This window comes from Opisthocomus hoazin, chromosome 18 (assembly GCF_030867145.1).
Source record: "Opisthocomus hoazin isolate bOpiHoa1 chromosome 18, bOpiHoa1.hap1, whole genome shotgun sequence".
NCBI lineage: Eukaryota > Metazoa > Chordata > Aves > Opisthocomiformes > Opisthocomidae > Opisthocomus > Opisthocomus hoazin.
In genome coordinates, this window is record NC_134431.1 from 17363218 (window position 1) to 17390384 (window position 27167).

At 50.2% G+C, this 27167-nt stretch overlaps 1 protein-coding gene across 18 annotated transcripts in view; it reads right to left on the reverse strand.

Moving 5' to 3' along the window:
• KCNQ2 (potassium voltage-gated channel subfamily Q member 2) overlaps positions 1-27167 on the reverse strand; it is a 77953-nt gene that overhangs the window by 42981 nt on the left and 7805 nt on the right. For 17 of the 18 annotated variants that reach the window (XR_012765778.1, XR_012765777.1, XM_075438425.1 and 14 more), the window contains exons 2-8: positions 9985-10075; positions 8604-8730; positions 7269-7444; positions 6005-6130; positions 3639-3749; positions 2879-2974; positions 2057-2151 (exon numbers count right to left, since the gene is read on the reverse strand). Coding sequence is in view for 16 of the 18 variants with exons in the window: in XM_075438425.1 (XP_075294540.1) it covers positions 2057-2151; positions 2879-2974; positions 3639-3749; positions 6005-6130; positions 7269-7444; positions 8604-8730; positions 9985-10075 (822 nt within the window). In the remaining 2 variants the exon portion in view is untranslated. Of the gene's footprint in view, positions 1-1554; positions 1753-2056; positions 2152-2878; positions 2975-3638; positions 3750-6004; positions 6131-7268; positions 7445-8603; positions 8731-9984; positions 10076-27167 lie in introns of those variants that run through there. The other variant, XM_075438426.1, reaches the window with a different exon arrangement.

Here is a 27167-nt window from a genome sequence, read left to right on the forward strand (position 1 = left end):
CTGTTTTCTTGGTTAAAAAAAATCCAATTTTAATAACGGCTGAATCCATCTGTGCACCCACGGCTCACTCTCACATTCACTTTGCCTGCGCACAGACAGGAGTTGAGATTTAAGGGTGAAACTGGGAAAGCAGAGAAACCCCTGCCGAGGGAAGCCCAGGGCAACGCTGCTGCTTGGGGCCGGCGCTGGGAGCAGCACCCGCAGCATCAGCCACCAAAACAGCCACGACCCTGCTACAACTTTGTCCTGGCTTTTTATTCAAGGTAGCTAGGTTATTCACCAAACTACACTTCTCACTCTTTCTCATCCCTAACATTTTTATTTAGCCTATTCTGGAGCTATTTAGCTTAGTTTTCTCCTGTTTATTAGCTCCATGGGAAATACGGTTTTCCTGGATTAAGCAGCGAGCAATCAGCCCAGCACGTTCTCACGCAAAAGGGAGTCACCGTATGTCTGGCTGCATGGTAAGTTTGGTCTTTCAAACAGCAGTAAAACCTGACAAAGTCTGCTGAAACCAGCCCCTGGCTTTCTGGGGTTTGCAGCGGACTTTGGACCAGGCTCTGGTTCTCGTCCTCTCCAGTAGCTGATCTCAGCCAGCACCATGAATGAACGGCAAGAAGGTCAGATACTGGGAGGAAGATTTTCAATGGGTGGGTTTACGGCTATTGGAAAACAGGGTTGTCCTGTTTTGTTGGGTTGCTGGTTTGGGGGTGCTTTTTTAAGCAAGATCTTGAAGTCAGTTCATAAATGTCTTAGGAAAATGCAACCAATCAGACACACACTGGGAACGAATCCAATGAAAACTTACTGACCACCACAACGTGACTTCCAACAGGATTCTAAGATGGTTTAACGGGCTGGCTGCTGTGTTTCAAATACAGGCTAATGCTTACCCTAGGCAATATATCCAGATTGTCTGCCCGAGGGCTAAAAGGCACCAGTAACACAGGAAAACACAAAGGGACTCACACCCGGAGTGGCACAACCCAGTGCTGGACCCCAGCCCTGTTTGGGAGCAGGCAGATGGGGCACAGGGAGCCCCATCGCACCCAACAAAACCCCCTGATGTTACGGGACTATCCGACCTACACCTCTGACTCCTGCAGAAACCCAGAGAGATCTGGCTAGCCCCTGAAAACCTGCCCGAAGGGGATGCATGGCCCTGCCCGGGATGCCCGCTGTGTGAAGTGGAAAACGAACAGCAATGTTTTGCATTTTAGCTTCTGGGAAAGCCACCTCCTCGATGCCACGAACCCCGAGAGTGACGTCCCAGAGGTTGTGAATTCTCATAGCCCTGTATAACCTGTTATTTCAGCTGAAAGAGCTGCCTGGTGTGATGACGAGTTACCTCTCCTTCAAACAAGCCAGACGGATGCTGCTAAAACACAGAGGTGCTGTATCAGCATCATCCGTCACGGCTCCGCCATCCTTCCCCACCCGTGTCAACAGATCGTGATGGATAAATGAAATGCAAGAAAAGGGAAAATGTTCACTGAATCCTGATTTGTTTTTTCTCCCCTTAGAGGGAAAAAAAAAAAGGAAAGAAAAGGGGGACCCAGGGCAAATGCTTCTGGGGAAAGTGTCGGGCCAGAAGTTTGCTGAAAGGCAGAAGAAGGACCATTAGAGACCAGCTGGAGTAGCAAGGAGAGCCCAGGCAAGGGCGCAAGGAGAGTGGCATTTACCTACGATCCAGGGCAGCTCGGGAGAGAGATCTTCACACCTGGGCACGGCAACTGTCACAACACAATGCAACTACCAGCAGACGTGGAGAAATAAATGTGAAAAGAAGAGCACGTACACACAGAGACACGAAAAGAAAAACAAAACAACAGGGAAATTAAAATCAAGTCAAAAAGAAATACACACAAAAAAACAAAGTAAAAAAACTCCAAAAGAAAATGCATATACCAGCCCTTAAGAGCTCTTGAAATCAACTTTTTCAACCTAAAAAAAGTAAATAAATCAACAAAACTATATATCCAAATAGCAAAAATCAATATGGAGACAGTGGCATTATGAAGGCGGCCGCGGAAGAGGGAGGTGGAGGAGGAGGTACCTGTACATGGGGACAGTGACGGTGCGTTCGTAGTACTGCCAGGTGGAGTGCAGGTCCGTCCGGGACAGGTTGGTGGCATAAAATCTCCAAGCCGCCTGCGGAGAAGGCACGGTGGGATGGTGGACCCAGGCACGGTCCTGAGCACTACCCTCAGTTTTTCAAACCTCAGCCAACAGCAAGTTCTCCCGTTCTTCCTGTGGGATGGGTCTGACATTTTGCCTTTTCCTTGATTTGATACGTGAGAAATTTGGGCTGGTACCACGCAACTCCTGGCCACATAAAGCCCAGCTAAAGGTGTTGTGGGTACCAAGCACCCGTTGCCAGGGTGAGGTCAGGTATTAAATGGGTGTTGCTGCCCATGAGGGAGTTAAAAAATTTGGGGGGAGAGGAGCAGGGGAATGTCAAAAAACTCTAATTTCAAATCTCCAAGACACACACCAAGGCCAGCCTTCTGCGCAGGCATCTGTTCTCGTGAAGAAAACGCTCCCAACTGCAACTTTATATCCGTATAAATATTCTCTTTGGGGGAGAGAAAAAAAAAAAGTTTGGTGAAAACAGACTGTCCTAATGCATTTGTCTTGCTGCGCTGGGCTGAGTTTCATTCCTTTTCTCCCCCAGACTGCCTACCACATATGCTATTTTCCCATGGCTGATTTCCTGGCATTTATTCCCAGACAAGACCAGTCACCAGCTGCTGTCTCACACCTTACACACGCGGCCCCATTTTTCACCTGCCCATCTCCTCCCCAACTTGTACAAGTCTATTAAGCCCGTCAAAATCAGGACGATCTAACCCCGAGGCTCCCTGGATGTGATCCTCACCTGAATCAGGCCCGCTGCTGGGTTTCGCCTCTTCTCAAAGTGCTTTTGTCGATGCTGCTCTTGGACCTTCAGAGCAAACCCCGAACCCAAGATGCCCTGGGGAAGAGAACGAAAATTTGCAGTCAGCGAGGCGTTAGCTAAGTTTTCACCAAAAAATTGCAGCCAATTTTCCCTCCAAAGGTTTGCCCTGGCTCATTTTTTTTACATTGAAATGTACAGGGGAAGGAAGGAGCAGCCTCCACCCAAGGCAGCCCCAGCAGACACACTCCCCACGAAGGGGCAGCAGTGGGGAGCGGACTTTGCTGGCACTCACTGGGATTGCTGCTTTTACCAAACCACCTCCAGCCAGCTGGTAAAATACAAAATGACCACACTGTGCTGGCATTCAGCAAATTATCCCCACAGGGGAAAATCAGATCCAGGCACCACACTCAAATGCAGTGTGAAAGGGACAGGAGTAATTTTCTGAAACAGCATAATCACCCCTAGGAACAGCCCCTTGCAGGAGAAAAATGGTTTCACTTCAATAAACATTTGTGCAGAGCCAAATCTAGAATTGCCATCCCGTTTGCTCATAAGGATTGTGTCTGAGCTGTGGATATTCAGACAGGGTTTCCCCTCTTCTGCCCCGTTTTTTGACTCAGAAGCCATGGAGCAGTCGCGGTATGGAGGTCTCCGCTGGAAGTAGCATTGCCACCAGCTCCCGGGGCCAGGGACGAAGCGCGGCAGAGCTCAGCCCCCCTCCCAGCGAGACGCTTACGGCAGGGAGGGCGAAGAAGGAGACGCCGATGAGCGTGAACGTAGCCGCCAGCAGCCGCCCGTTCCAGGTCTGCGGGTACTTGTCCCCGTAGCCGATGGTGGTGAGAGTAATCTGCAGGGAGGAGATCACGGTACAGCCCCCAGTCAGACAGCCTTCAAACTAAAACAACGAGGCCGAAGCTCCCGCAACACCAGAGTGGGGCTTGGGGGACCAAGTCGAGCGCAGCTCGGGCTCTGGGGACAGGGAAGCAGCGATGCCCCGACCCCAGGACAGAGCTGCCACCCTCTCTGCTCGACCCGCTGGGTTTTCACGCCAGTTGGGAGCATTTTCTCGCCTTCAGCTGACGCAGAGAGAGCTGCCATCTGGCGCAGAGGCTTGCGGCAGCTCGGAGCCTCCCGCGGGAGATGGGGTTGTGCCTTCGGCAGGGGAAGCGAACCGGCCCAGGTCCCCCCAAGCCCCCTTTCGGCATCTCCTGAAAGAAGGCAGGGCTATCCGCCAGCACAAAGACCTGATGCTGTTTATTCCTGATCTTCCCAGCAGTGCCTGGTAGCTGGTCTCCCTTGCTATTTAAAAACAGCACATTAGCTCGACAGGATGAATTATGCCTGCTTCACCCAACCTAATTTAGGGATGATTTTCCCCTTTTCAGTATTATTGCAGTACACCAAGACAGTGCTGGCAAGCTGCTGTGTGTGTGGAAGAAGCAGAGAGATTTGTTGGAGGCAAAGAATCCCCTGAACTCCAAACTGCAGGAAAAGATACATTTTCCCACTTCAGTCCATGGACATCACTAGTGGGAAATGTTGGGTATCCACTGAGGCTTCCGAGAGGATCTGGAGAGCCTGGGACTGGCAGGGCAAGGCAGAGAGAGACGGTCTGACCAGGAACATCTTCTCTGAGAGTCCTGCCCAATGGACCCCAACAGACCCTGTGACAAGTGGAAAGCTGTCCCCGTCCCACTGCCTCCGCGGCCAGAGCTGGCCCCAGGGCCGGGAGCTGACACCGTGCTGATGTGGCACAATTTCAGCTTAGAATAAAATCACTTTTACACAAATGGAAGCACGATCCCCAAGCACTGTTTAATTGGACCCACTAAAAGCCCTATCAATTAGATGCCATTTTGACAAAGCGGTTAGAAAATGCATCTACATGGCTATTCCTTACTGAGACACAAAGTCAAAGCAATGCTCTCTCCATAATCACTGCAAAGCTGGCTTACAAATCTTTTGTAACTTATGTAGACAACTACAAGGATTGGATCCACTAAGATCAGACCAAGGGACAAATTTCTGAACCTGCAGTTTGATTTACTTTGCCCATCTCTTCACATCTGTTGCTACTGGACCTGTGAGTCGAACAGTGACTAAACCTGTTTGTTCTGATGAAGCTCAAATTTTGCTCGGAGCTTCCCAGTGGCAAAGCAGCCTGGTGCACCTCCGTGCCCTGAAACCGGGGCAGCTGATCCTCTGCCAAAGGCTCGCACAGCCTGGGACGCAGGAGGAATAAATCCACACATGGCTCTCCCTAGACGGAGCTCGAACCCGGGCTGTCACTTTTTCCTCATTGTTTATTTTCTAGTTATGCCAAATTGGGCTTTGTTTTTATTTTTCTGTCATGACCAAGGGGCTTGACAAGCAATTTACTGCTGCTTTCCCTTTGTTGGAACTGAGGAGCTGCTTGGTCAACCGATTCCTCCCCAAGCCTGTTGCTGGGATTTGATCAGATCTGGGATTTTCATTACTCGCTTTGTAATCAAGGCCAAACTAGCGCCAGTGTCAGAGCAGAACAACAGCAATGCAAGAAGATTATTATGTCCTTAATTCTCTCTTTGTTAATCGGGTAATCCAATAATTCACACACATGGAGCAGACAAAAAATATTGTCCTCTCCTCCTTTGTCAGCAAGGATGCAAAAGGGGGGGGCTTTCAGCACTGAAGTTTTTCTGGTACCGAGACCCTATTAATTTTATAAAATTTATTCCAGCGTGTTTAACAGTGCATCGCCCAAGTATGATTCTAAATAATTAAAAGGCAGCAATAATTGCCACAATGATGATCAAAGCATCCCATAGCGTGGGGTCTTTAGCTGACCTGCCTCTACTGTCATGACAGAGCTAAATCCCTCGACTGAGAGCGCGCAAGATCCCAGTTTCTCTGCAGCTCCAGCTAATTCAAAAAATGCCATCCTTTCACATTTTCTACGAGGTTTGTTTAAGAAAAGGAGCTAAATGGAGAACCCTGAAGCCATTTAATAAAAATGTTAACTAAGCACTCCCTAAGTCGATTCCTCACGTAAGTGATAGAAGATGGAGGGTTAATGGACATTTTATTTTAATAACCAGCAGCTGTTCTAGGAAAATTACTTACCAGACCCCACCAGAGTGCATCGGCGTATGTATCAAAGTGCTCATTTTCTCCTTTCTCGGCCAAGTATACCAGGAAAGAGGCCAGAATGAGGCACAGGAAGCCAATATACCAGGCAGTAATCAGCTCCTGCAAGATCGTTAAGGGAGAGAAGAGAATAATTGCAACCCTGGTGCGCATCTCCAAAAGCTGAGTTACTCGCTCGCGGTTGGCCTCAGATCTGAACTTTCCCTGCATTTGTTTCGGCTTTGGGGCTGCGGCTGGAGATCAGTAGTGCCACTTTTTGAGACAGGACCACTTACTGGTGATGGCCCCGCCACGCACACGGGGCAATCCCTGTCCTGAAAATGCCAGTGTCCAAACACATAGAGCAAACGGAGTATTAATAGCTCCATTATTTCAAGATGTGGAATTGAGACTAAAAAAAATAATATACCCAGTTTGCACAGGGAAGTGGGGTTAAAACTGAAACAGAAATCCCCATATCTTCTTAGGGCAGGTCCCTTCCGCTACCTGGAGAGGAGCTGCAAAGCTGGGGTCTGGATACAATATCCTCCAATTTCAGGGAAGTTTAAATTCAGGATTCACAGGAGTGATTGTTTTTGGATTGAGTTAATACAAGGGTGGACAAAAGACCCACAAACTCCCTATGATTTTTACATAGTTCTGGACAAGCTGGCTAAGTTCTTCAATGGAAAAAGTGCAGGAAAGAGGAGAAAAATTAAATTCATAATTCAGCAGCAAGTCAAACAAATTATCAACAAACTCTTCCCAAACCAGAGAAAGGCCAAGGTGTGTTACACCAGGGATCATCTCCGTGACTGGTATGTGATCTCACGTTGGGAAGAGGAACCCAGCACAGTAATCGTGTCTGCCAGAAGCTGCTGCTCACAGGATGCGCTTTCAGAAACACGTCCTCTTTGAAATGTGCATCCTAGACAAAGAGCTCCCAACACCACCTGTGCTTAATGAGGCTGCTGGCTAATTGCTAACTCTTTGAAATGAGCTGTGCCAGTGGGCAGGTGCTCATTATGTTCAAGATATTCCCTGCAAACATCTAAACAACCCTCCTTTCTCTCTTCTACTGCTTGGAGAGCTTCATCAGACCTTGTGTCTCTGACTGCATTGCTCACTCTGTTGCTCTATGGTGACTTTCCAACCACCCCAGGCCTGGGAGATATTTGGGGTGGAGAACTAACCAAAGTTGTGTCTCTGGTGGGGAGAAACACGAAAAGCGACTCAATATCTTCACTTGGGGCTTGCTCACCTTACTGTGTGCGTAGACCACAGAGCCCAGGAGCTTCCAGGTGCCGCCCCGCCGGTCCATGCGGATCATGCGCAGGATCTGCAGGAACCGCAAGCTCCTGAGCGCCGAGGTGGCAAAGACGTTCCCTTGGGACCCTGCCGCCAGCACAGCGATGGACGCGATCAGCACCATGATGTCTGCGTGAACAGAGGGCATTGAAAGCTGAAGAAACGCTGCTGAACCCCGACCAAATGGGACGGCACTCCTGCTGCCACCGGCAGCAGAAGGCTGCGTGTGAAAGGGGTATTCTGTCACTTGTATCTTGTGCTGGAAGGACACGGCAGAAATCATAACCTGGATGAAAGGAGCCACCACACCCCTTATGGAAACATCCTAGTTTCCTTCTCCACGCTCATTCTTCCCATAGAAAATGTGTTAAATACTGCAAAGCCCGAATTCTGATATGATTCAGTGTTAACACCGCTAAACTGCAGTAAATCCTTGCAAAATAAATGCCCTTTTTTAATCAGCCGCATCTGCCTGTTACACAGAGCTGTCTAGAGGTGTGAATTCCCCCATCTAAATCGGGAATGAAAATCTCAAGGTCCACCATAGCAATCCTAGGGTGCTTGTGGACAAAGGAAGGCCAGGAAAAAAAGCCTTGCTCTACATATTTCCGATTCAAGGATCTTGAAAACCTCCCTCTTCCCTGGTTTTCTATGCAAATTTTATAGAAGTGCTATTCTGTGGAATAAGCTAAAATCCTGCCTATGACCATTCCCAGCTCCCGGGCATTTGAAAGCAGGCTGCATGGCGAATGGCACGGCCTCTCTGCCCACTCCTTATCCCAGTAAAAATAACTGCGTGCACAGATGGCCCCTTTCTCAAGAGGATCGCCGAGTACTTTACAAACAAGAATTAATTAAGTCTCATAACTCCCTTGTGAGGCAGCTCATCAGCACCAAGGAAGGGGAAGTCAGACAGAGAGTTTCAATGACTTGTGAGCGATTCGGTGTTGAGGTTGGACACAGGATAACAGGATCCCAGCTCCTCCGCCCAGCTTCTCCCAGCTGAACCCCATTTCTGTGGCTGTGGGTGGCTGTCAGCGATGCCTACAGTACCCAACGGGATGGCTCCCAGGTCTGCAGAAAACAGGGGGGACCTCATGCAGAATAACAAAAACCATGTCCACGGATTAGGACTTCGGCCTTTGTGCTCTTTCTCTGCTCAAGGTGACCATAGAGCAGCTGAGGATCAACCCCTAAAATGCATGTCAGAAACCAGAGCACCATGGAAGCAAGAGCTTGCAACAGCCGTTTTGGTTTGGGAAATCCCATGCAGGGAGGCCGGTCTTACCGATGACGCAGAAAGGCTTGCGGGCAAATTTTAACCTTCCCCTCCAGCCCCGGTATCGGCAGCAGCAGCCGGCCGCCCAGATCCTCACAAAGTACTCGACTCCAAACACCACGATGGTGACGATTTCCTGCAAGGGAGACAACGCCATTAATCCAGAAAGCAGCGTGATGGAGAGCATGCTCCAGAATCAAGTACAAACCCATAATCTAAACTCTGCACACCCCAGAAAACGTATCACAGAGCTGTCTGCATCACTAAATGGAGAGCCCAGGCTTGAAAGGTTGTCAGATCTTTGCTGTTGTGTCTTCCCTCGCCTCTCCCCTGGGGTGGTGAGAGGTACTGCACGTTGTAGCCATGAACTAGTTTAACACCTTCTCGTATTGTGTTTGTGTCTCTCATCATAGGACTGATGAGTACTGCTTCTCTCCCTACCATCAGTCTCCAGGACTTGACTAGGACAGTGCTGAGCAGCTCAGGGCAGACCAGAGATGGGAATCACCAGCTACTCCATCCTAGGACTCTTCACAGGGGATTTAAGCTTTTTCCCTAAAAAATTGAACTGGGTTGTCTCTGTGTGCTGGGCTATCCAGTGCAGGGGCGTGGAGAGCCTCTATCCCTCGACGCCAGGCGAGCACACCGATGCCGTGCATCGCAGCTCTTCCCATCGCCACCCCAACACCCTGCGCACGTTCCCTTCCCTCTGGTTTCTTCACAAGTGGCCCTTGCCTCGGCTTCCTCACGTATCAAACCTGACGAAGCCCCAATTAGTCTGCAGCACCTTTTGATGTCGGTGTAGGGCAGGGACTGGGGACGAGGAAGAAAGACAAAAGGAAAGGAGACACCTGAACGTGGCAGCCCCGCGACGCGGCGGTGCACGCAGCATCTCAGCTGGATCCTCATCGACAGAAGCCACATTGCAAGGGATGCCGGGCTATCTGAGGAACAAAACTCTGCAGCTTGATGTCAGATCAAATAGTTGCAGGGATGTTACAGCGTGGGAGAGGAGGCAGCTACACGGGCGGCTCCCTACACAGCACATCCACAGCTTTAAACGCTGGGAGCTGTTGGACATCCAACTGCTTTTCAGTTGGGATCAGTCTTGCTACTGTGTTTTGCAAGTGAAGATACATGCAGAAAAAGAAAAAGTTTATGAAGAAGGGTTTTAAAGGATCCTTAAAAACATTTTTAGTTTATTCCAGATACAGATTTCTCCTTTCCACATTTTCCCTGTTTCTTACCTGCAGGTCCCAGGATTCCTTTTCTCACAAGCGACAGTTTAAATTCTTGCCCCAGTTCAACACCCCCAGACTCAGGTTTTTTGTGTGTGTTTGACTTTGTTTTAATGCCTCACTGATGGCTTCATTTGCAGCCCCCCACTTACCAGGATGTAAAGGGCCCCTTCTGAGCTGTTCTGGTACTCATCAATGGTCGAAAAGACAGACAGCACCAGGCAGGAGAAAACTAGTAGAAAACTATATAACACAAAAGTAATAAAAGAAAAAAGAGAGAAAAAGAATGTCAGTCTTCAGCACAGGAATTTTTCAGACTTCCTCATGGTAGTCCAGAGAGCATTTTTGGACACATTTCTCCAGGAGTATTTACTGTGCTGCTGCTACAACACCACGTAAAAAGAGAAAGTAGAGTCCCTGATTTTACTGACCGGAAGGATTGTCAATGGACCCACTGGACTGCTCCCAGTTTGGCCATTGCCAACTCCATTTCCTCTCCCAGCTGGTGACCCTGATCACCTCTGACATTATTTCCCCAAGGAACTGTCAGCTCTGACTGCAACAGGCTTTCAACAAGCATGCAAACAAGCAGGGAAATCTATTAATGTGATTAATCAGGTGACCAGACTGGCTGATGAGCAGGAGCACAGGCTGAACACAAACCCAGAGAAAACTCCACGGATGCTCCGCTTCTGCATTTGTGTCTACAAAATCTTACACAGGAGTGGGACTGCATTTCCCATCCTTGCCAGGGAAGAACGTTTTTGGGTGGTTTTAATGTTCTTTTCTTAGGCGGGTACTCCAGACTAACTCCTTACTGCCTGGAAAGGCTGGCGACGTTTCAGATTTGTGGTAGCATCACTGGGAGGTGGATGGTTGTGCTTTGGCTGTTCTGTGGCCAGACATGGGACACAGCAGGCTTTGATCCAGGCCAAGGGACATGATCTTGGTGCTGTTAGCACTTCAGTATGAAGCCAGAGACACCCTGCCACTGGGGAGGGAGCTGGGCTGGTGTCTCTGTCCCAGCCCTGCAGGGACACACAGGAGCCCCATCCTGCCAGGAGCTTGGGGGACCCAGCTTTGATATCAGCTCACTCCATCTCTTTTGTTTGCCACAAAAATGATCGAGGAGATTCTGAAAACCCCCTAACAGTACGCGTCCGGCTCTCATTGACATCGCCTTCTATGGGCTGTCCCAAAGCAGCCTCAGAAGTGCCACACCACCCTGTCACCCACAGGCTGTCCCCACCAAAACTGCCCGCCCTGCGCTTTTCGTTTTGCTGGATGTACTAATGCAAATCAAAAGGCACGAGATGAATTACAAGAGCTCAGCCCTCTTCTGACACTTCATGCCTGATTCTGCAGCTACAGAGGTGTCCTGGCATCTGCTCATGGACGGAGAAGGTTTCCACCAGCCCACGATGCCCACTGCTTGCTCAAACAAAAGGAGGGAAATGAATTTACTAAAGATCAATTTACTGATACAATAAAGTAGGCCAGCGCAAGGAGAAACTAAAAGCTGCATTCTTTAAAAGCATTAAATAATTCATCTGTCTGGCTTTGTCTCACATTCCTACAAACTGCATACTGAATATTTATAAGGTACGGTTCAGCTGGTGGGTGCTGTTCCTTTTTGTTGTATAAAGAAAAGGAGTTTCACACCACTGGGTCTTGCTTGTGGCTTTGCAATGACCATTAATGTCACAGTAACAAGTAAAACGGGTGGATTTGCAAGTATTTATTTGAACCACAGGCTGAAACGTCCCTGCCTGCTGGAGGTAAGGGACCTTCAGAGCCATCTCAGCAAAGGCTGAGCTTTGTCAGCAACAAGATTAATTCAGTGCAGACCAGAGAAGGACAATTGCCTGATTTCTCACTGCAAATTTCCTCTTCTCATACTAGGTCTGGTACCCGGAGACTTAAAACAAGCTAAAGAGAGTAAGGAAACATCCCTTGCAATACCACTCGTGATGTCCCTTAATGTCTTCTCTGTGCCTTACTTCAAATTTTTTCTCCCCAAGTTGGTCTTTCAAAACCCTTGCTGTAAACGAGCCGACCACAACCTGCCCTGCAGCCAAACGGGATCCATCCATCCATCCATCCATCCATCCATCCATCCATCCATCCATCCATCCATCCATCCATCCCTCCCTCCCTCCCTCCCTCCCTCCCTCTGAGCAGCCTGGGCCAGGCGGGGGGAGCTGGAGACGGGACCCTGCTGCTGCCCGCAGTGTGGCAGGGCAAGAAGAGCCCCACGCCGCAGGGGGAAGGAGCTGCAACTGGGTCAGGCAGCCCCGCTCCCAGGGTGCCCCAGATTTTGCTGCAAACTCCTATGTTGGAGTGAGAAACAAATGAATAATCAATGAAAGAAGAAAGAAAAGAGGAAAACAAAAAAAGATAATGGAAAGGGATCAGGGGGAAAAGAAAATCCTGCATTTTGACCTGGGGTGCATCAAGAAGAGTGTGGCCAGCAGGACGAGGGAGGTTCTCCTTCCCCTCTACACTGGTGAGGCTCCATCTGGAGTACTGTGTCCAGTTCTGGGCTCCCCAGTTCAAGAAAGATGAAGAGCTACTGGAGAGAGTCCAGCAGAGGGCTACAAGGATGATGAGGGGACTGGAACATCTCCCCTACGAGGAGAGTCTGAGGGAGCTGGGCTTGTTCAGCCTGGAGAAGAGAAGGCTGAGAGGGGACCTTAGAAATGCTTATAAATCTGAAGGGTGGGGGTCAGGAGGACGGGGCCAAGCTCTTTTCAGTGGTGCCCAGTGACAGGACAAGGGGCAATGGGCACAAACTGAGGCACAGGAAGTTCCGTCTGAACATGAGGAAGAACTTCTTCCCTCTGAGGGTGACGGAGCCCTGGCCCAGGCTGCCCAGGGAGGCTGTGGAGTCTCCTTCTCTGGAGATATTCAAGACCCGCCTGGACAAGGTCCTGTGCAGCCTGCTGTAGGTGACCCTGCTTCAGCAGGAGGGTTGGACTAGATGACCCACAGAGGTCCCTTCCAACCCCTACTATTCTGTGATTCTGTGATTTTCTGATTAAAGCTGTAGAATGTGGGTTGGATTTTTGTGACCAAACACCACAGTAAAATGCCTGAGGAGGTGCTGAAAGCAAAGTGCTAACATCAACGCGGACTTGCACACTGTGTTTGCTCAGGTGACCAGCTCAGACGGATCCAGGATGACGCCACGCTCAAATGATGAGTTCTGGCAGGGACAAACACCACGAGAAAGAGGATTCCTGTATGTTAAATTTGTCACTAGACATATATCAATAGAGTAGAAAAAAAGAAAGGAAAAAAAATCGTTTTATCACTTCAAGTCCCAAGGATGGACTGTGCAAGCAGTGTTCAAGCGGGGCGAGATGGAGCAGCTCGGGTGCTGCTTCTTCCCCAGCACATGGCTGCAGCCTTGTCCCTGGCCTCTCCATCCCCTCATCTCCTGGGGCCAGCTCAGTGCCGCTGTAATTTCGGCTCTGTGCTCCCCTGGGCTCTCATTGCCGGGGAGACCTGATGCAGATCACGCTTGCACGGCCAGCTTTAATTACAGCACTGCCGAGCATGGGAGGCAACAGGGAAGGCGCCAGCTTCTTCAACGAAGCTTGAGAGCTCCACGGCCAAACCCCACATGGACCAAAAGCTCTCCCTGTCTCAGTCCCAATGGGGACGTTCAGCCCCGATGTGAGGAACGGTCCCACCAGCAAGGGATGCAGGCACTGGCTCATCAGAGGTTGAGCCGCACAAGCATCCCAACACAGCTCCACAGCGATGCACAGCAGCTCTGCTTGACCTTGTGGTCCACGAACCTCTGGGAGGCTGTAAAAAGAGACTAAAGGAATGAAACCTTTCTGCAAGGAAACTGAATTCAGGGGGTTGGGGTCTGTATGGCTCCTGGGAGACTCTGAAGGATCTGTAGACCCCTTACGAACAGGGGGTGGAAGAAGAAAGCTGAGAGGTATGTCCACACCAGAGATGGTGTAAATCCTCTGAGCTCCAACGGAGAGAGGCCAGCGGGGAACCGGAAGGCTGACTCTGCTTTAATTTCACCTAATCTACCCAGACAGCACAGGCAAGGGCTCCAGATCATAATGGATAGCTAGGGAAAGGGAAACAGGCCAATAAATAGTGTAGAGGTTGGGATTAATTTAATTTTTAAAGCTACATATCTAATCAAAGAAAATGATGTCTGCAGCCTGACTCTGGGTAACGTTAATGTGCAATAAGGAACGTTAATTATGTCCCATCTAATGATTTTTACATTTAAGATGCCAATTCTGCTTAGAGCTTTGGAGAAGACAACATCCTCCTCCCGACCAGACAGGAGCTGGGTCCTACACGAGGCGCAGCTGGAGCCAGCACCAGCCTCTCCCAAACCCAGGTTTGGACCACTGTCTCCTCTGTGGAGTGATGGCACAGAGGAAGCCGGCTCCAGTCTCCCGGAGCCACTGGAGATGGACACATCACATCACTGCATCTTCTCACCCACCACCCATTACGACGGGCACCCGGCACCTCCTGCTCCTCCAGGAACCCCCACGCCTGTTGCTTGGATCTTCAAGCTCAGCCAAGACTCAGTTGTGCAAACCTGCCTGCTGCTAATATTAATAAATCCAAAGTTCTCCAAAGCCTGGCTGTACTTCCAAAGGTTATGTTGACTTAAAACACCCGTGCAAGCTTCTTATTACAGTTTATAAATCCCAGAACAAAATCTGCATATCCAGGTTTCATATCCACTGTGCTTTAGGTTAGCAATGAAAAGAGAAAATAGTAAACTCCCCCTCGGAAAAAAAAAAATACTTAAAATTACTTGAAACGGGAAAGAATGTCCTCTTTTTTTTTCTCCCTCTCACTAAAAGCATAATACGGAATCATCATAAATCTTTTCAGGTTAATCATCTAATTTGCCTTCCAAAAGAAACCCTCATGGAATCTACACAGCCATTTACAAGAATTTTAAGAGACCTTTAAATTTATTCCTGAAATACTTGTATTCAAATAACACTTGCCAACATGCAAAAACATTGGGCATCCTCTGATGGAGCACCAAGAATTGGCAGCTGGATTCCTGGATGCGATGGAGATGGATACAATGCAAGGAGGTGGCACAAGCTTGTAACAAGCCACTGTGCTTGTTACATGCTTTGCTGGCTTTCCCTGGAATTGGGAAAGGGAATTAACAATTTGTTTAATTAGAAAGGGCAAAGCTGGAAAGGAGGGAATATTTTACTACAGGCTTTTGAGAGCTGCACAATGGAAGACAACTGAAAACATTTAAAACATTTAAAAATTACTTTGGGGATGTAAACAAGGTGCTGATAATTGTGCTAAAATACAACCAAAATGCTTACGGGCAATCCACCTGTAATCCCAGCAACCCATTCGCTGTGGTCTCTGTAAAACACTGGCTTTCAACTATCTAAAACTTTAATGTAAAATCAAAGGCCATGAAAATGCAGAAAGGACAATAAACCAAGGTGAAAGAACCTCCACACCGAAGAGAAACAGAGATGATCCAACGCCTTTCAACGCTCAGAGCGCCTCGTAATCAGAACAGGACTATTTACAGCTCCTCTTAACTCTCCAGTGAACCAGAAGAAAACTCTGATAATGCCATGACTTTTCCAGGGCTAAAGACATCGTAGTATTACACCTACTCTTAGCCAGTAGCATCCATCATCTTTATTCATGCGGGCAGTCCTGCCACGGTTTGCAACCCAGCTATTCATTTACAGGGCTGAACACGAGCCTCAGTGCCTCACTCCGGCTTCCTGCATCCCTCAGGCTTGGCCAAAATCAGCTCTCCCAAGGCGACTTCTGTCACCAGCCGAGCCGAAAATAGAAGCAGGGAGTCCTACCTTTTGGTCTTGCACCTTAAGAAACGCTCTCCTTTCCAAAAATAACTCCTCAGGGTGTCTCATTCCCCGCAGGTTCAGCCATGCCCAGCTCCATCCTCGCACCCGAGCCCAGCCCAGAGCTTGCTCCTCGGAGGAGGCTGGAGGATCCCCGGGCTCCCATGCGAGTAGAAAACATTGTTTATGGGCAAGACGCAGGCTGGCTCCAAGGCAGGGTTTCTCACGGTTTATAAACTTTTTAATAAATCTTTAGCAAAGGCCTCTCTGGGACAATGTTAATAGCTCCTGTGCCTTCTCGGTGCGCTGAGACGATGGCTGAACAGCCCTGGTAAGCACCCTGGTTGTACAAAGCCATAAAGTGCACTGAAGACAGTGGTGTGCAATGGAGCATCTCCAGAGGACCAAAAGCAGCATCCCAGCGGAGGCTGCGGTGTGGACAGCAAGGCTGCGTTAAGCGACGCTCCAAGAGGCAGGCAATAATACAGGGACCTAAGCAGACTACAGAGAAGCAGGTCTTGGAGACCCCAAACCTTGTTATAATGGCAGTACTGGGATGGGAAGGAAAATGAGAGGGTTTATTTTCACATTCAGCCCTATTGCTCCACCACCTGCAAGCCCCCAGGACACGTTCCCCAGCCCCTGCGCATGGATGCAGCAAACCTGCTCTCCTCGCTGCGTGACAGCAGCGTGGCAAAACCAGGAGGTGATTTTCCAGCAGATCAGGTTTTCTGAGGTCTTCCCCGGGCGCGTGCCCGGGCGCGGGAACGCTGCTGGCTGAGCACAGTGCCCTGCTCCCGGGCTTCGGCTGCCCTTGCAGCTATCGAAACACGCCCACACATTTACATCCCAGGGAAGTAAAGGGGGATGAGATCTCCCTTGCATCAGGTTTTTGGGGAAGGTTGTTTTCTGCTTTACAGGCAGATAAGGAGCATTCACAAATCCATCACAGCAAACTAAGGAAAAAGGAATAGGTGTCCATAGCTTCACTGTACAGGCACAAGTCACAAAACTCCTCTTCCCTGCCTTCCCTCTATTCAGGCAGCACATTAGTCAGTTGGAAAAAGGGCAAGACATGGGTTCACACATATTTTCTCCTTCAACATCGCCCATTTTTGAGATCAGTTCCCACTTCAAGAACTCCTCCAGCCTTTCTCTCTTGCTTATAACTGAGTCAGGGAGCAGAAATGGCACCATCTGCCCTAGCACCCAGAGCCCCGACCTGAACCCATGAATTGCAGAAATTTGAGTAGAAAAGGGTTTTGCATGACATATCTCATCCCTAGTCCAGCAAAGCATTATGTATTTCCACACTTACAAGCAACAGTGAGCTTAAGAGCTTTCCTGGACTGAAGCCTCAAAGACCAAAAGCCACCTGGAAATGACGGGGAACGGAGATGGAGATCTGAACATCTACAGCAGAAGTAGGGGTTGAATTGCAGGAATCGGTTGTTTGTTTCACAGGCTGGCTCTAATCATTTAACTTACTCAACTCAGAGTAAAAGCCTTATTAATAATAATTGCCGCATGCAAGGTTCTAGCTCAAATGTTCCTCTTGCTCCTCACCTAACATGAATCACTGGGAAATGCTTGCCTGCATGTTCTCCTCGCCCCGCGCGCGCAGCCTCAGAGGAGCCAGATGTCTGGAGGAAAACCCAAAGTATTAATCAAGCCCGTCCGCCTGCCAGCAGAGCCTGTCTGCTGCGATTCTGCGCTGCCGGGCTGAGGTGGTCTTTGAAAAACTTGCTGGGGAGAAATACATCCACGCAGCTGCAGAAACACTTCACAGGAGAGGATCCTAAAGACCACGGCGTAATTATGGTGCACTGGGAGGTAGATTGTGAGTATAAAATACCGGACATTTAAGTAATTCTCAAAACGTCTGCGTAGGCATTTATTCAGAGCACGTTCATTGATTTTAATGCGAGGGAAAGCTGCTGTCTCATGCCATACCCGTATTCTCCAGATTGAAATCTGAGCTCTGCCTCCGTTTCATCCCACAGGGTATTCCCCTAAAAGAGCCTCTGCTTCCTCCCTACCTCTGAGAAATCATTCTTCGTGAGTACAGGAACACAGGCCTCCCTAATCCAACCTTTATCTGTATATGAAGATTGAGTTCTTTCTGCCTCTTAAGGGGAAAGCGCTGCTTTTCCGCAACACCTCAAGAAAAAAAAAAAATGAAAGCAATTTAAGAAGCCAAGGGCTATGCTGTGTGATTGGAGCATGCAGGAAGAAAAAAATCCTCTTGCAGAGGTCAAGCTTCTCTGACTGACCTGGGCAAGTCGCTTGACCTGACTTAACTGAGCTCTAAAACTGGGTTAAAAGCAAGATGTCCCTGTAAAATGTAATGCTGCATCTCCTCTAAACATTCCTCGAGGGAATGGGGTATACAAAAATAGGCTCTGGTCTAATTGCAGATAGGAAGATTGTCTCCAAATGTGCAGGGCTGGTTCCCGCTGCAGACAGGAATAGTAGCCGGTTTCTCAAAGGTTTGTCCCAGAATCAGCGATTCAGCAGGAGCCTGAGGTTTCCTACCCGTGAAGGACAAGCTCTGTCTTGCTGAGCTCCTTTGGCTTCGCTTCCCCGTCTCTGGCTTTGCGCTAGTTTCATGGCACCAAGAATTACAGCACCTCAAAAACAAGCATCCTCTCCAAGAGCATCCGCAGGGAGCTGCCGACACGGAGGCTCGGCAGCTCCCAGCATCCCCATGAACCATCCTGAACCCACCGCAGGCAACTAAATTGATCAAAATCCTCATGTTGACTTTAAAAATTGCACTTTTCCCTATGCCTCAGCCCAAGGTTTATACTTCTGTAAAGGCCGGACCCCAGAGCCGTGCTCTCAGGCTCCCTCCCAGCTAACAGCCAAGAAGGACAGCTGAGATTTTGGGTCCAGCCCCAGCTTTGCGCTTCGATAATGAGAAGACAAGAATGTGTTTTCTTGGAGCCAGAGGCTAACAGATAATGCCGAAGCGTAAAACATAAGCCTTACCAAAGCACTGCTAATTTCATTTGCTCATCAGTTTATTTAATTGAGTCTTCGGGAAAAAGAGAGAAGTATTTGCAAACTGCCCATATAATATGTCTCGGAGTTGGTAATTTTGCCATCTGTTTAATTTCACTTCTCTTGTCCCAGCTTGTGACTAGGAAGGAGCTCAGAGCCAAGAAGCAGGAGAGCTGGTTCACAGCCTTTTGATTTTAGTCCCTAGAAGACCATGACCCCCAAGCTGGATAAAAAAAAACATACCCAGAGGAATAACGGGAGTGCTACAATCAGCAGGACCACGTTCCCACTCCGCAGCTCTTCCCAGCTCTCACCGGTGCAAATCGGGAATAACCCCATGAAAGCCACAGGCACTGCGCTACCTCGGCTCAGCCAGGTCTGAACCCTGAGACACCCGAGTTTGGCACTCAGAAAACCAGAGGATTAGGTCCAGCAACGTGAAATAAAAGGCCAGTGGCCAGTTTTGGAGCTCTGCTTCCTTTCCCCGTATCAGCAGGACAGCATGCTCTTCCTCAGCAATGGCAGCAGACTACGGCCCCGGTTCTTTTCATGTCCATGAAGCTGCTCGGGGTGAAGGCATGCAAAACAAACTCTGATCTCCAGAGACCTCAGGCTTAAAAAGGCAGCGCTCTTCAGCCCTAAAAACCTGCTGAAACAGCCAGTTCTGCCGCAGGGAGGGGAAAGCATCGCAACAGCTGCCAGTCAAGCACCGTTTAACTTCACCACTAATCAAACTATTTTGGGTCTTCCAGGAGCTTCAAAGTCCCTTTCCGTCCAGCTCCCCTCTGCAGCAGTGGTTTCCCCGAGCTGCAGCCAGTTCTGCCGCAGCCAGGCTGCTCCCCAGGAGCGGTGGAGGGATCCTCCTGCCACCACCCACGTCGGTGCCTCCTTTGCTCATGGCAGAGAACGGCCAGCTCGTGACACCAGCCCTGACAGGAGCGGGGCAGCCCCATCTGCACAGACAGCACCAGGTCCGCCAGGGCACAGCCTCTCCTTCCACCTGATAAATTAATCCCCACAGCCAAAGTGCAATTAATCACTTCTATTCTCTCTTGCTTCTTCTCCAGCATACATCAAACACAGCAAGTGGGTGGCCAGGTGTGGCTGGGTGAGTGGGGGGCAGCCCCCCATCATCGAGAGCCCTTTGCAGAGGGACAGCCTGCCCAGAGAGGAGAGGAAAGCGATGGTCCTGACAGCAGAAATAAAGGCAACCTCAGCTGCAAGGCAGACTCCTTTTTAGAACCTTTCAGGTTGGGCAGCTGTGGGGGTCTCATTGCAGTCAGGGCTGAGGGGTGAGAACCAGCATGTGCAGATCAGGGCTTTTGGGCTCACCTGGACATTTGCAAAGGCAGCGGCATCACCTCATCCATAGCTCCCCAAAATCCTCCATCGGTGGGAGAGGGGAGGAGTGGTGCGTGTCCGCCCAGTCCCTGCAGCGCAGACATTCGCAGCCCAGCACCAGGCTTTCATCCCATTTAAGGCCACCCTACCCAGCCGGTTCCCAAGCCCCGTGCCTATCCCTCGCTGCTGCTCACAGCTACGACCCAGCCAGGCACCGGCAGCTGAGCACCAGCCCCAGCACCGTTCGGGTGCACGGATGGACCTCTCCAGCTATCCCACTTCCTAAGGCAATGAAGCTCGTACAATCGCCCTGTCTGGCTGCCCCACTGTCCCTAGCCAATATTTGGACCCATCGGCCAATTTTCACCAAATTTTCCAAAGCACAGAGACCCAGTGACGGGCAACAATGAGAGGGGAGCACCCTGGTTTTGCCCCTCGGAGGAGGCTGCCATGTGGGGCTGCCTCATGGGAGAGCCACGAGCTTGCAGAAAACAACTCCCCCAAGTTCCCCTGCTTAGCAAATGACAGGTTTGTTCCCTCTCCCATTTCCCCATGCCAGTAAACACAACAATAAATAGCAATCTGCAGGAGGCAGATGATTGTGTGGTGAAAGGTGGAAAACATCTAAAAATGATTTAAAGCAGAGAGGAGAATAGGAATAGAGGGCTGCGGATTCTATTCTCCAAGGAGGAGGAGCTGTTTGGCTGGTGAAAGGCAGCAGAGGCAGGGAAGGTTTTCCTGCCCACCCCACAGCTCCTTGCTCCGTGTGATGCTCAGGTCCCCAGACCCAGCCCTGACACGGGAGCCCACCAGCTCCAGCCCCGGGATGGTCTGGGAGCAAGGCCAGCGACGCAGGGGCTGGACCCATGGTCTTTTAAAGCTCACAACTAACAGGGACACAGGGCATGGACACCTTAAAGCTGAAGAGAGATTATCTAGCTGCCATTTCAACACGCCGGTAAATCAAAGTCGATGGAAGCCATATGCTCTGCTGGGAAGCATCCATCTCGTTGCCAGGGAAACATCCTTCCTGTTTAAAATGGCAGGCAAAGGCTTGCAAAAACCTGCTTCTAACCCCCATTTCTCAGGCATGATCCGAGCCCCCCCAGCCCGGCAGCGTTGTGGCATACTGCTGCCTGGGAGAGCTGTCACGGCTTAACTCAGGAGCTGGAGGAGGGGACGGTGCCTCTCCCACCAGGTCTGAGGAAATCAGACCCAAGCTGACAGCACTGTGACCCTGCTTCCAATTTCCAGCTTGCTCTGTAGCCGGTTTCCATGGTTTATTCCCTAGGAAAAACAGGGAATCACCTGCCTGGGCCACATCAAGCAGCTCAGCTCAGGGATGCTGCGGGTGCACAGTGCAGGCACTGCCTGGCTGGGCACGGACGTGCCCTGCTGTGGGGCAAGGGGCTTCCAGAGCAAGAGAACAACCAACAGCAGGACCTTGGCCTGGGTTACTGCTGCTCAGATCCAGCCCCTTGCAAAGCAGCAGGTACCACCTGATTTCTTAAAAGTAGAGAGCAAAAATCCAACCTTGGAAACGACAGCAAACTGCAGCCGGGGCTCCAGGCTCGCAGAAACAACGATAAACTCACCACCGAGCTCCGCAGCTGGCTGGGGTCTGCAGCTGGCGGGGGTCTGCAGCTGGCCCCGGGTCCAATTCTCTGCTTCTGCACCTTCTCCTCGCTCCCTCTGAGCTGAAGGTGCAGTCATTGCCCAGAAAGGCGGCCAGGTCAGTTCGCTAGGGTCTCTCCTGGCTGACGGAGGAGACGACCATGGGGGTGCGGGAAGGGGCACCCCCAGAGCACCATCTGTAATGCGGCATCGTGGGACTGACGGCAGCACACACTCTCCAGCCTATTAATGCTCATGAATTTGCATGTGATTGTTTTACACAGAAGATACAGACCAGTGACCACATGGGTACTGGGACAGAAAACCGGACATCTTCTGGCAAAGACATCATTTCTCTGTGTTTACTTCCAACTTCAGCCTCTCACAACTTTTTTTTTTAAATTCTTCTCATTTATTGTAAATCCCCCGAGCAGATGAAGCCAACTGCTAAAGTATGGAAACAGAGTATTTTCTATTCTGATAAATAGCTGTGCTCTAACAACCTTTATGACGAAGATCAGAGATAATATTTAATAACTGAAAGCCGAGGAAGGCCTGACGAGACAAGGGTGCATGTGAAGTCTCCTTGTGTGCATGGGAAATGGTGATTACTGCTGGAGGAGGGCGAGGCCAGGCTTACAGCACGGGGAGCAGCGATGCTGGATTATGCCGCGGGCATCCCACGTCGCCAAATTCCTCCTTACCTCAGCTCCCAGACTGGAACATGGGGACAATGATTCCCCCCAGCACACGGGGGCACAGCTGAGGTTCAGCCCACACGTAGCTCAAGACATGCCCGTGGCCCTCAGCAATCAAGAAATCATTCCAGAGTAGAATAAAACCTGGCACAAAACCACTGCAAAGCGCATCAGTAACCAAGGGCCAACAACAGCACCTGAAGTGACAGCACAAAGCCACCCAGGAGCATGCACGAGCAACGTCCTCCAGCACAGGACACCAGGGCATGCCCAGCACCGCAGCCAAGGTGCTAGTCCTCCCCTATATGACATCTCCAGGCAGTTGCTATGGCCCTAAATCCCTTTTCCTAGCTGCTAATTCGGCTTCTAACCCAGGTGGCAGCAGCCGGTGCGGAGCTGACGAGCAGACACCACAGCACGAGCTCTCCATCAGGGCATCCTGCTCCTGCCAGAGCTGGGAAGGAGTCACCTTCACTGGGTGGCATCGTAGCAAGATCTCCCCGGCGACTCATCAGCCGGCTCCAAGATCTGCTCGGGCTCTGGGGGAATTATGTCATCAGGCACTGCAAATATCAAATAGCCCTTTTACGATCCTGCGCGCTCCTTCCTACCTCCCTCTTGGCTCGGAGCCTCGCGAGTGGTCTGTGCTGTGCGTTGAGGACACCGACAGTGATAAAAAGCAATGAATGGATAACGGCCAGGTAGTATTTCGAGTCACAGCATCACCAGCCTGCTGCTGAGCGGAAGCAGGAGCAGCGCTCTGTCCTGGTTGTGTAACCCGGCCTCGCAGGACATTCCCCGTAATTACAGAGCCTTTCCGCGCAGTCCCATGGGGGCTGTACGCTGCATTCATGAAAGGATGCGCAGAGTTTAGCTCCCCCTCTAGCACATTTTTTCAGTCTTCCCCAGAAATAGCAAAGACCAAGAGGAAGCAGGAGGGAGGGGCAAAAAAACCCATTTAATTAATCTTTATTTAATCTCTGCTGTGCTTTTTAGCAAATGAAAAATAAGCAAGCCACCCCACCAGGTCTGTGCTACCTGCCTGGGCTGCTCTGCCAGCCCCGGTGTTTCACACCTGGGGTGCACATCCCACCGGCCGCTGCAGCCAGCAGGGAATGCCATCACGGGGTCGGGCTTGGCTCCGGCTGCTCTTCCCAACTCACATCCCACAGGGATGTGGCTGCAGGGTAGAGAGGCCTCCCCAGCCACAGATGGGGGCTGGCAATCCATTAGCTTAATGAATTTCTCTGGGGTTTTTAATAGCCATCTGCTCCCATGTGGAGAAGGGCCAGAAGAGCAGGGCTAGGTAGGACTGGAATTCGTTTTGGAGGTTCAGCCCGTTTCTCTGCAGGGAACTGGGGCAGGTGCTCTACACCAAGCCCACACCCAGGGCAGGCTTATTTGCTCTGCAGAGCATTTGCTAAGAGGGGCAGCAGGAACAGCAAAGTCAACAGAGGTGCTCCTCAGGTACTTAAGTTCTTGCATACAGATGGGTCAAGCCCAGGCAACGTCAAGTGCTGTCTACTAGGAGGTCTCCCGGATTTGGCTGTTCCAAAGCACAGGGTGGAGACCTGAGGCTGCGATACGTCTTACCTACTCGTAGGTGTCTACATCCCCATCCCCTGGTAGAAACTGCAGGATAGAGACATCTTTAGAGTCCCATTCACTTGGCTTATTCAGGCACTTCCATTACCTTTCCTATACTCACAACCTCAAATCGTTCCCCCCATACTACGGCAGGTTAATCCATCGCCAGCTTAAACACAATGTAGGTCTGAAACTTGGTTTATTTATCCTGGGCTCAGATGTGAAATCCACTGATTCAGACGAAGCCTCAGCAGCTCGCTCCGTGCATTTTAGCACGACTCGAGATGCTCCCACCACCCACAAACACGCATCAGGGGGAGCGCAGGCTCAGGGCCTGGAGGGGCAACTCAGAGAAGGTTTCAAATTATATCTGATTTCTGTTGCAGAAAAGAAAAACAGCAGCAGCAGCAAAAGGTCAATGCAGAAATTCTTCCTACTCCTCATTAGCTGGTACAGTAAGAGAGAAGCTGGTAAATAAGAGCAGCATTAAAAACATCTAGATGTTAAAGGGAAAAATGTGGAAAAGAAGAAAAATTCAGTGCAAAATTCTGTGACCGCATGTCAGGCCTTACAAATTACTCAGAAAATTCACCTTTTCTCTAGGTCTCTTTCCTTCCTTACAGGAATAGCCATAACTAAGAAAGACCACCACAGCGATGAGCATCCAGTAGCCACGAGGACCAAACCACGAGGTCGCATTAACAAAGTTTCTTTAGTGCTGATACGGATTAAATGCGTCGGTCCCTCAGGCCACGGAGACAGAGCCCTCATGAAGTGCCAGCAATTTAGTTCAAGACATAATGACATGAGGACTTGTCCCTCTGGCTCAGCGTGATGCTTAATTGGGTGTGAAGTCAGCTTTTGGATGAACATTGCCATTGGCATGCTGGCTTCTTTGCAGCTCCCCAGACAGCTGTTACATGAGGGGCTCTCCTTGCACCCCCAAACTCCCGAGTTCACATGCACTGAGGCAGTTTTCTGCATGGCCACCAAGCAAGCACGGGATGTGTCTGAAAAAGGCCATCCCAGGAGAAATGATGCAGTGAAATTCCTCCAAACCTGGCAGTTCCCACACTGGGGATGTCTCAGAGGAGCCTGCCTGCATTTGCCTACAGCACCTCTAGTCCCTGGCTCTAATACCAACAGAGAATTACAGCCACTCGGAAATACCTCATCTCCCCTAAACAAGAAAAATCCCACCGACCGAAAACCCAACAGCATCAGCAAATCAATCTCAGAGGAGAAAAGGAGGTGCGAATCATGCCTCCCCCTTGGTCATCAGCCACTGTAGAGCAACACTTGCTCCTGGACATGGACATGCAGTATGCTGTGTCCCTACGAGCTCTCCTAGCAGCTATGCAACTCTGAGATGGATAAATATACCATGCAAACTCCTACCCATGCTCCAAACGGCCAAGATCCTTCAGCCTGGAGAGATCGGATCAGCAGCACGAAGCTTCCAACCGATGGAGCCAGTTTGAGGGTTGGTTTTGCTGCTCATTCAAGCCTGGAGTCTTTATATAGAGTCAGGGCAGCATCCAAAAGCGGAAGAGAGACACCCACTCCCAGGGAGTGTAACACACACCGAAATAAATAGCTCCCTGCCTAAGGAGATGACTCAGGAATCTCACTAGTCCTCAAAGCACAAATTATTGCTAATAAACCCCAGGAAACTTGTAGGAATGGCCGATGAGAGGTTAGCTGGACAAGACCTGGCATTTCCAGCCTGGCCAGACACAGAGGAAGAGGAAGGATGAATAACCACAGACTTAAACCAGCGTCCAACGTTGAAGCAATGGCCACACCAGCCTAAGCCCTTCGTGCAGTCTGCCTGCTTCGAGAGCAACGAGGAGCCCTTGCTATGGAGGAGAGGCTTGGTCTTCCCCTGCCCCTCCTGGAGGCACTCAGGCTTAACCACCATATGGCTTGAAGTGGCAGGAGGCAACACGGCCTCACTCCCTGGTTTGTCCAGCTGTAATATACAGATATTTAACTCCTTGGCTCTCCTCTTGAGTGAAAGATGGAGTGCTCTTACATCCCTTATTACGTTCTTCAGATCAGGTAACGAACCTCCGAGCAAGCATAAACTCAATTAATGGCCACTTCGAGACTCCGAGTTGTGCAAAAGCCCATAAACATGCAGGAGAAACTCTCCCAGCGCTGTCATTTCACTGCCACATCTAACACTCGAACAGTGAGAAATCCGATAAGCCCAATTCACAGCCCTCTACGCGCCGTATTTGTAATGGACAGCAAGATCACACCAAACTGCCTGGCCCGGGATGGGTGATCCACACGCCAGGGCAGATGTGCCTCCACCCTCCCAGCCCAGCGTTAGCCCTGCTGGGGTCCTCAGATGATGGCATTTCCCACTAAGACAGGCTGAGCCACGTCTCTGACAATCTGCTCACCCCCACGTCCCTTTGCAAACCCAAGGAGCACGAACAGAAATCAACCCAACCATCCAAAAGCAAATAAGAAGCCGGGCAAACACTGTTAAAAAAGAAAGCAGAGGAAAGCTAACATGTACCAGCAGTCCCCCAACAACTGCTGTACACCTTTCATCTGCCTTGTCTGTTCAAGATGAGTCCTTGCAGCAGGGACTGGCTCTTGTAGGCTCGATGCACAGAACAGAAGCTTGTAGACTTCTATTTCCATCAGGGGTGCTTGCACACTGCTGTAATATTAATGGAGCATCGTTTTCCCCTTGGTATTTATTTTAGCTATTATTTGACTGAAGTTTTTCACCGCTTACTAGTTTTCCCCACCATATCAAACCAAAGTTGCAACAAACTCCCACAGCAGGTACCCAGACACCAGCGCCCGCATTCACACAAGCGAAGGGGAAGAGGTGTACGTGAGTCACCTTTGAGTCAGGATTTCTGCTAGGGATTTCTTTATTTTTTTTCCCAGGGTGTCCTAATAACTTTATAGCGAGTGACAGCGTAGCTGTGGAAGCTGCATTAGGATTGCCTGCCCTGCTGTGCTCATCCGCTGCAGCGTGTGACAGCAGCTCAGCTCTGGCCCCAGCCATGCTTTGCTTCCACGCTGTCACCTCCCCGGGCTGGCAGAGCTCTCAGCGAGCAGGCAGGACTCCCAGGCAGATCGGGGTCTGTTTACAAATGAGGTGTTTGGGAATCCCTGGGAAAGACCCTCCGGAAGGCAAAAATCTCGGCCTCTTTCAATCTTGTCCTGAAGAAACCGAGTGCCAGCCACGACGGACTGCTGTGGTCGTCAGATGGAGAG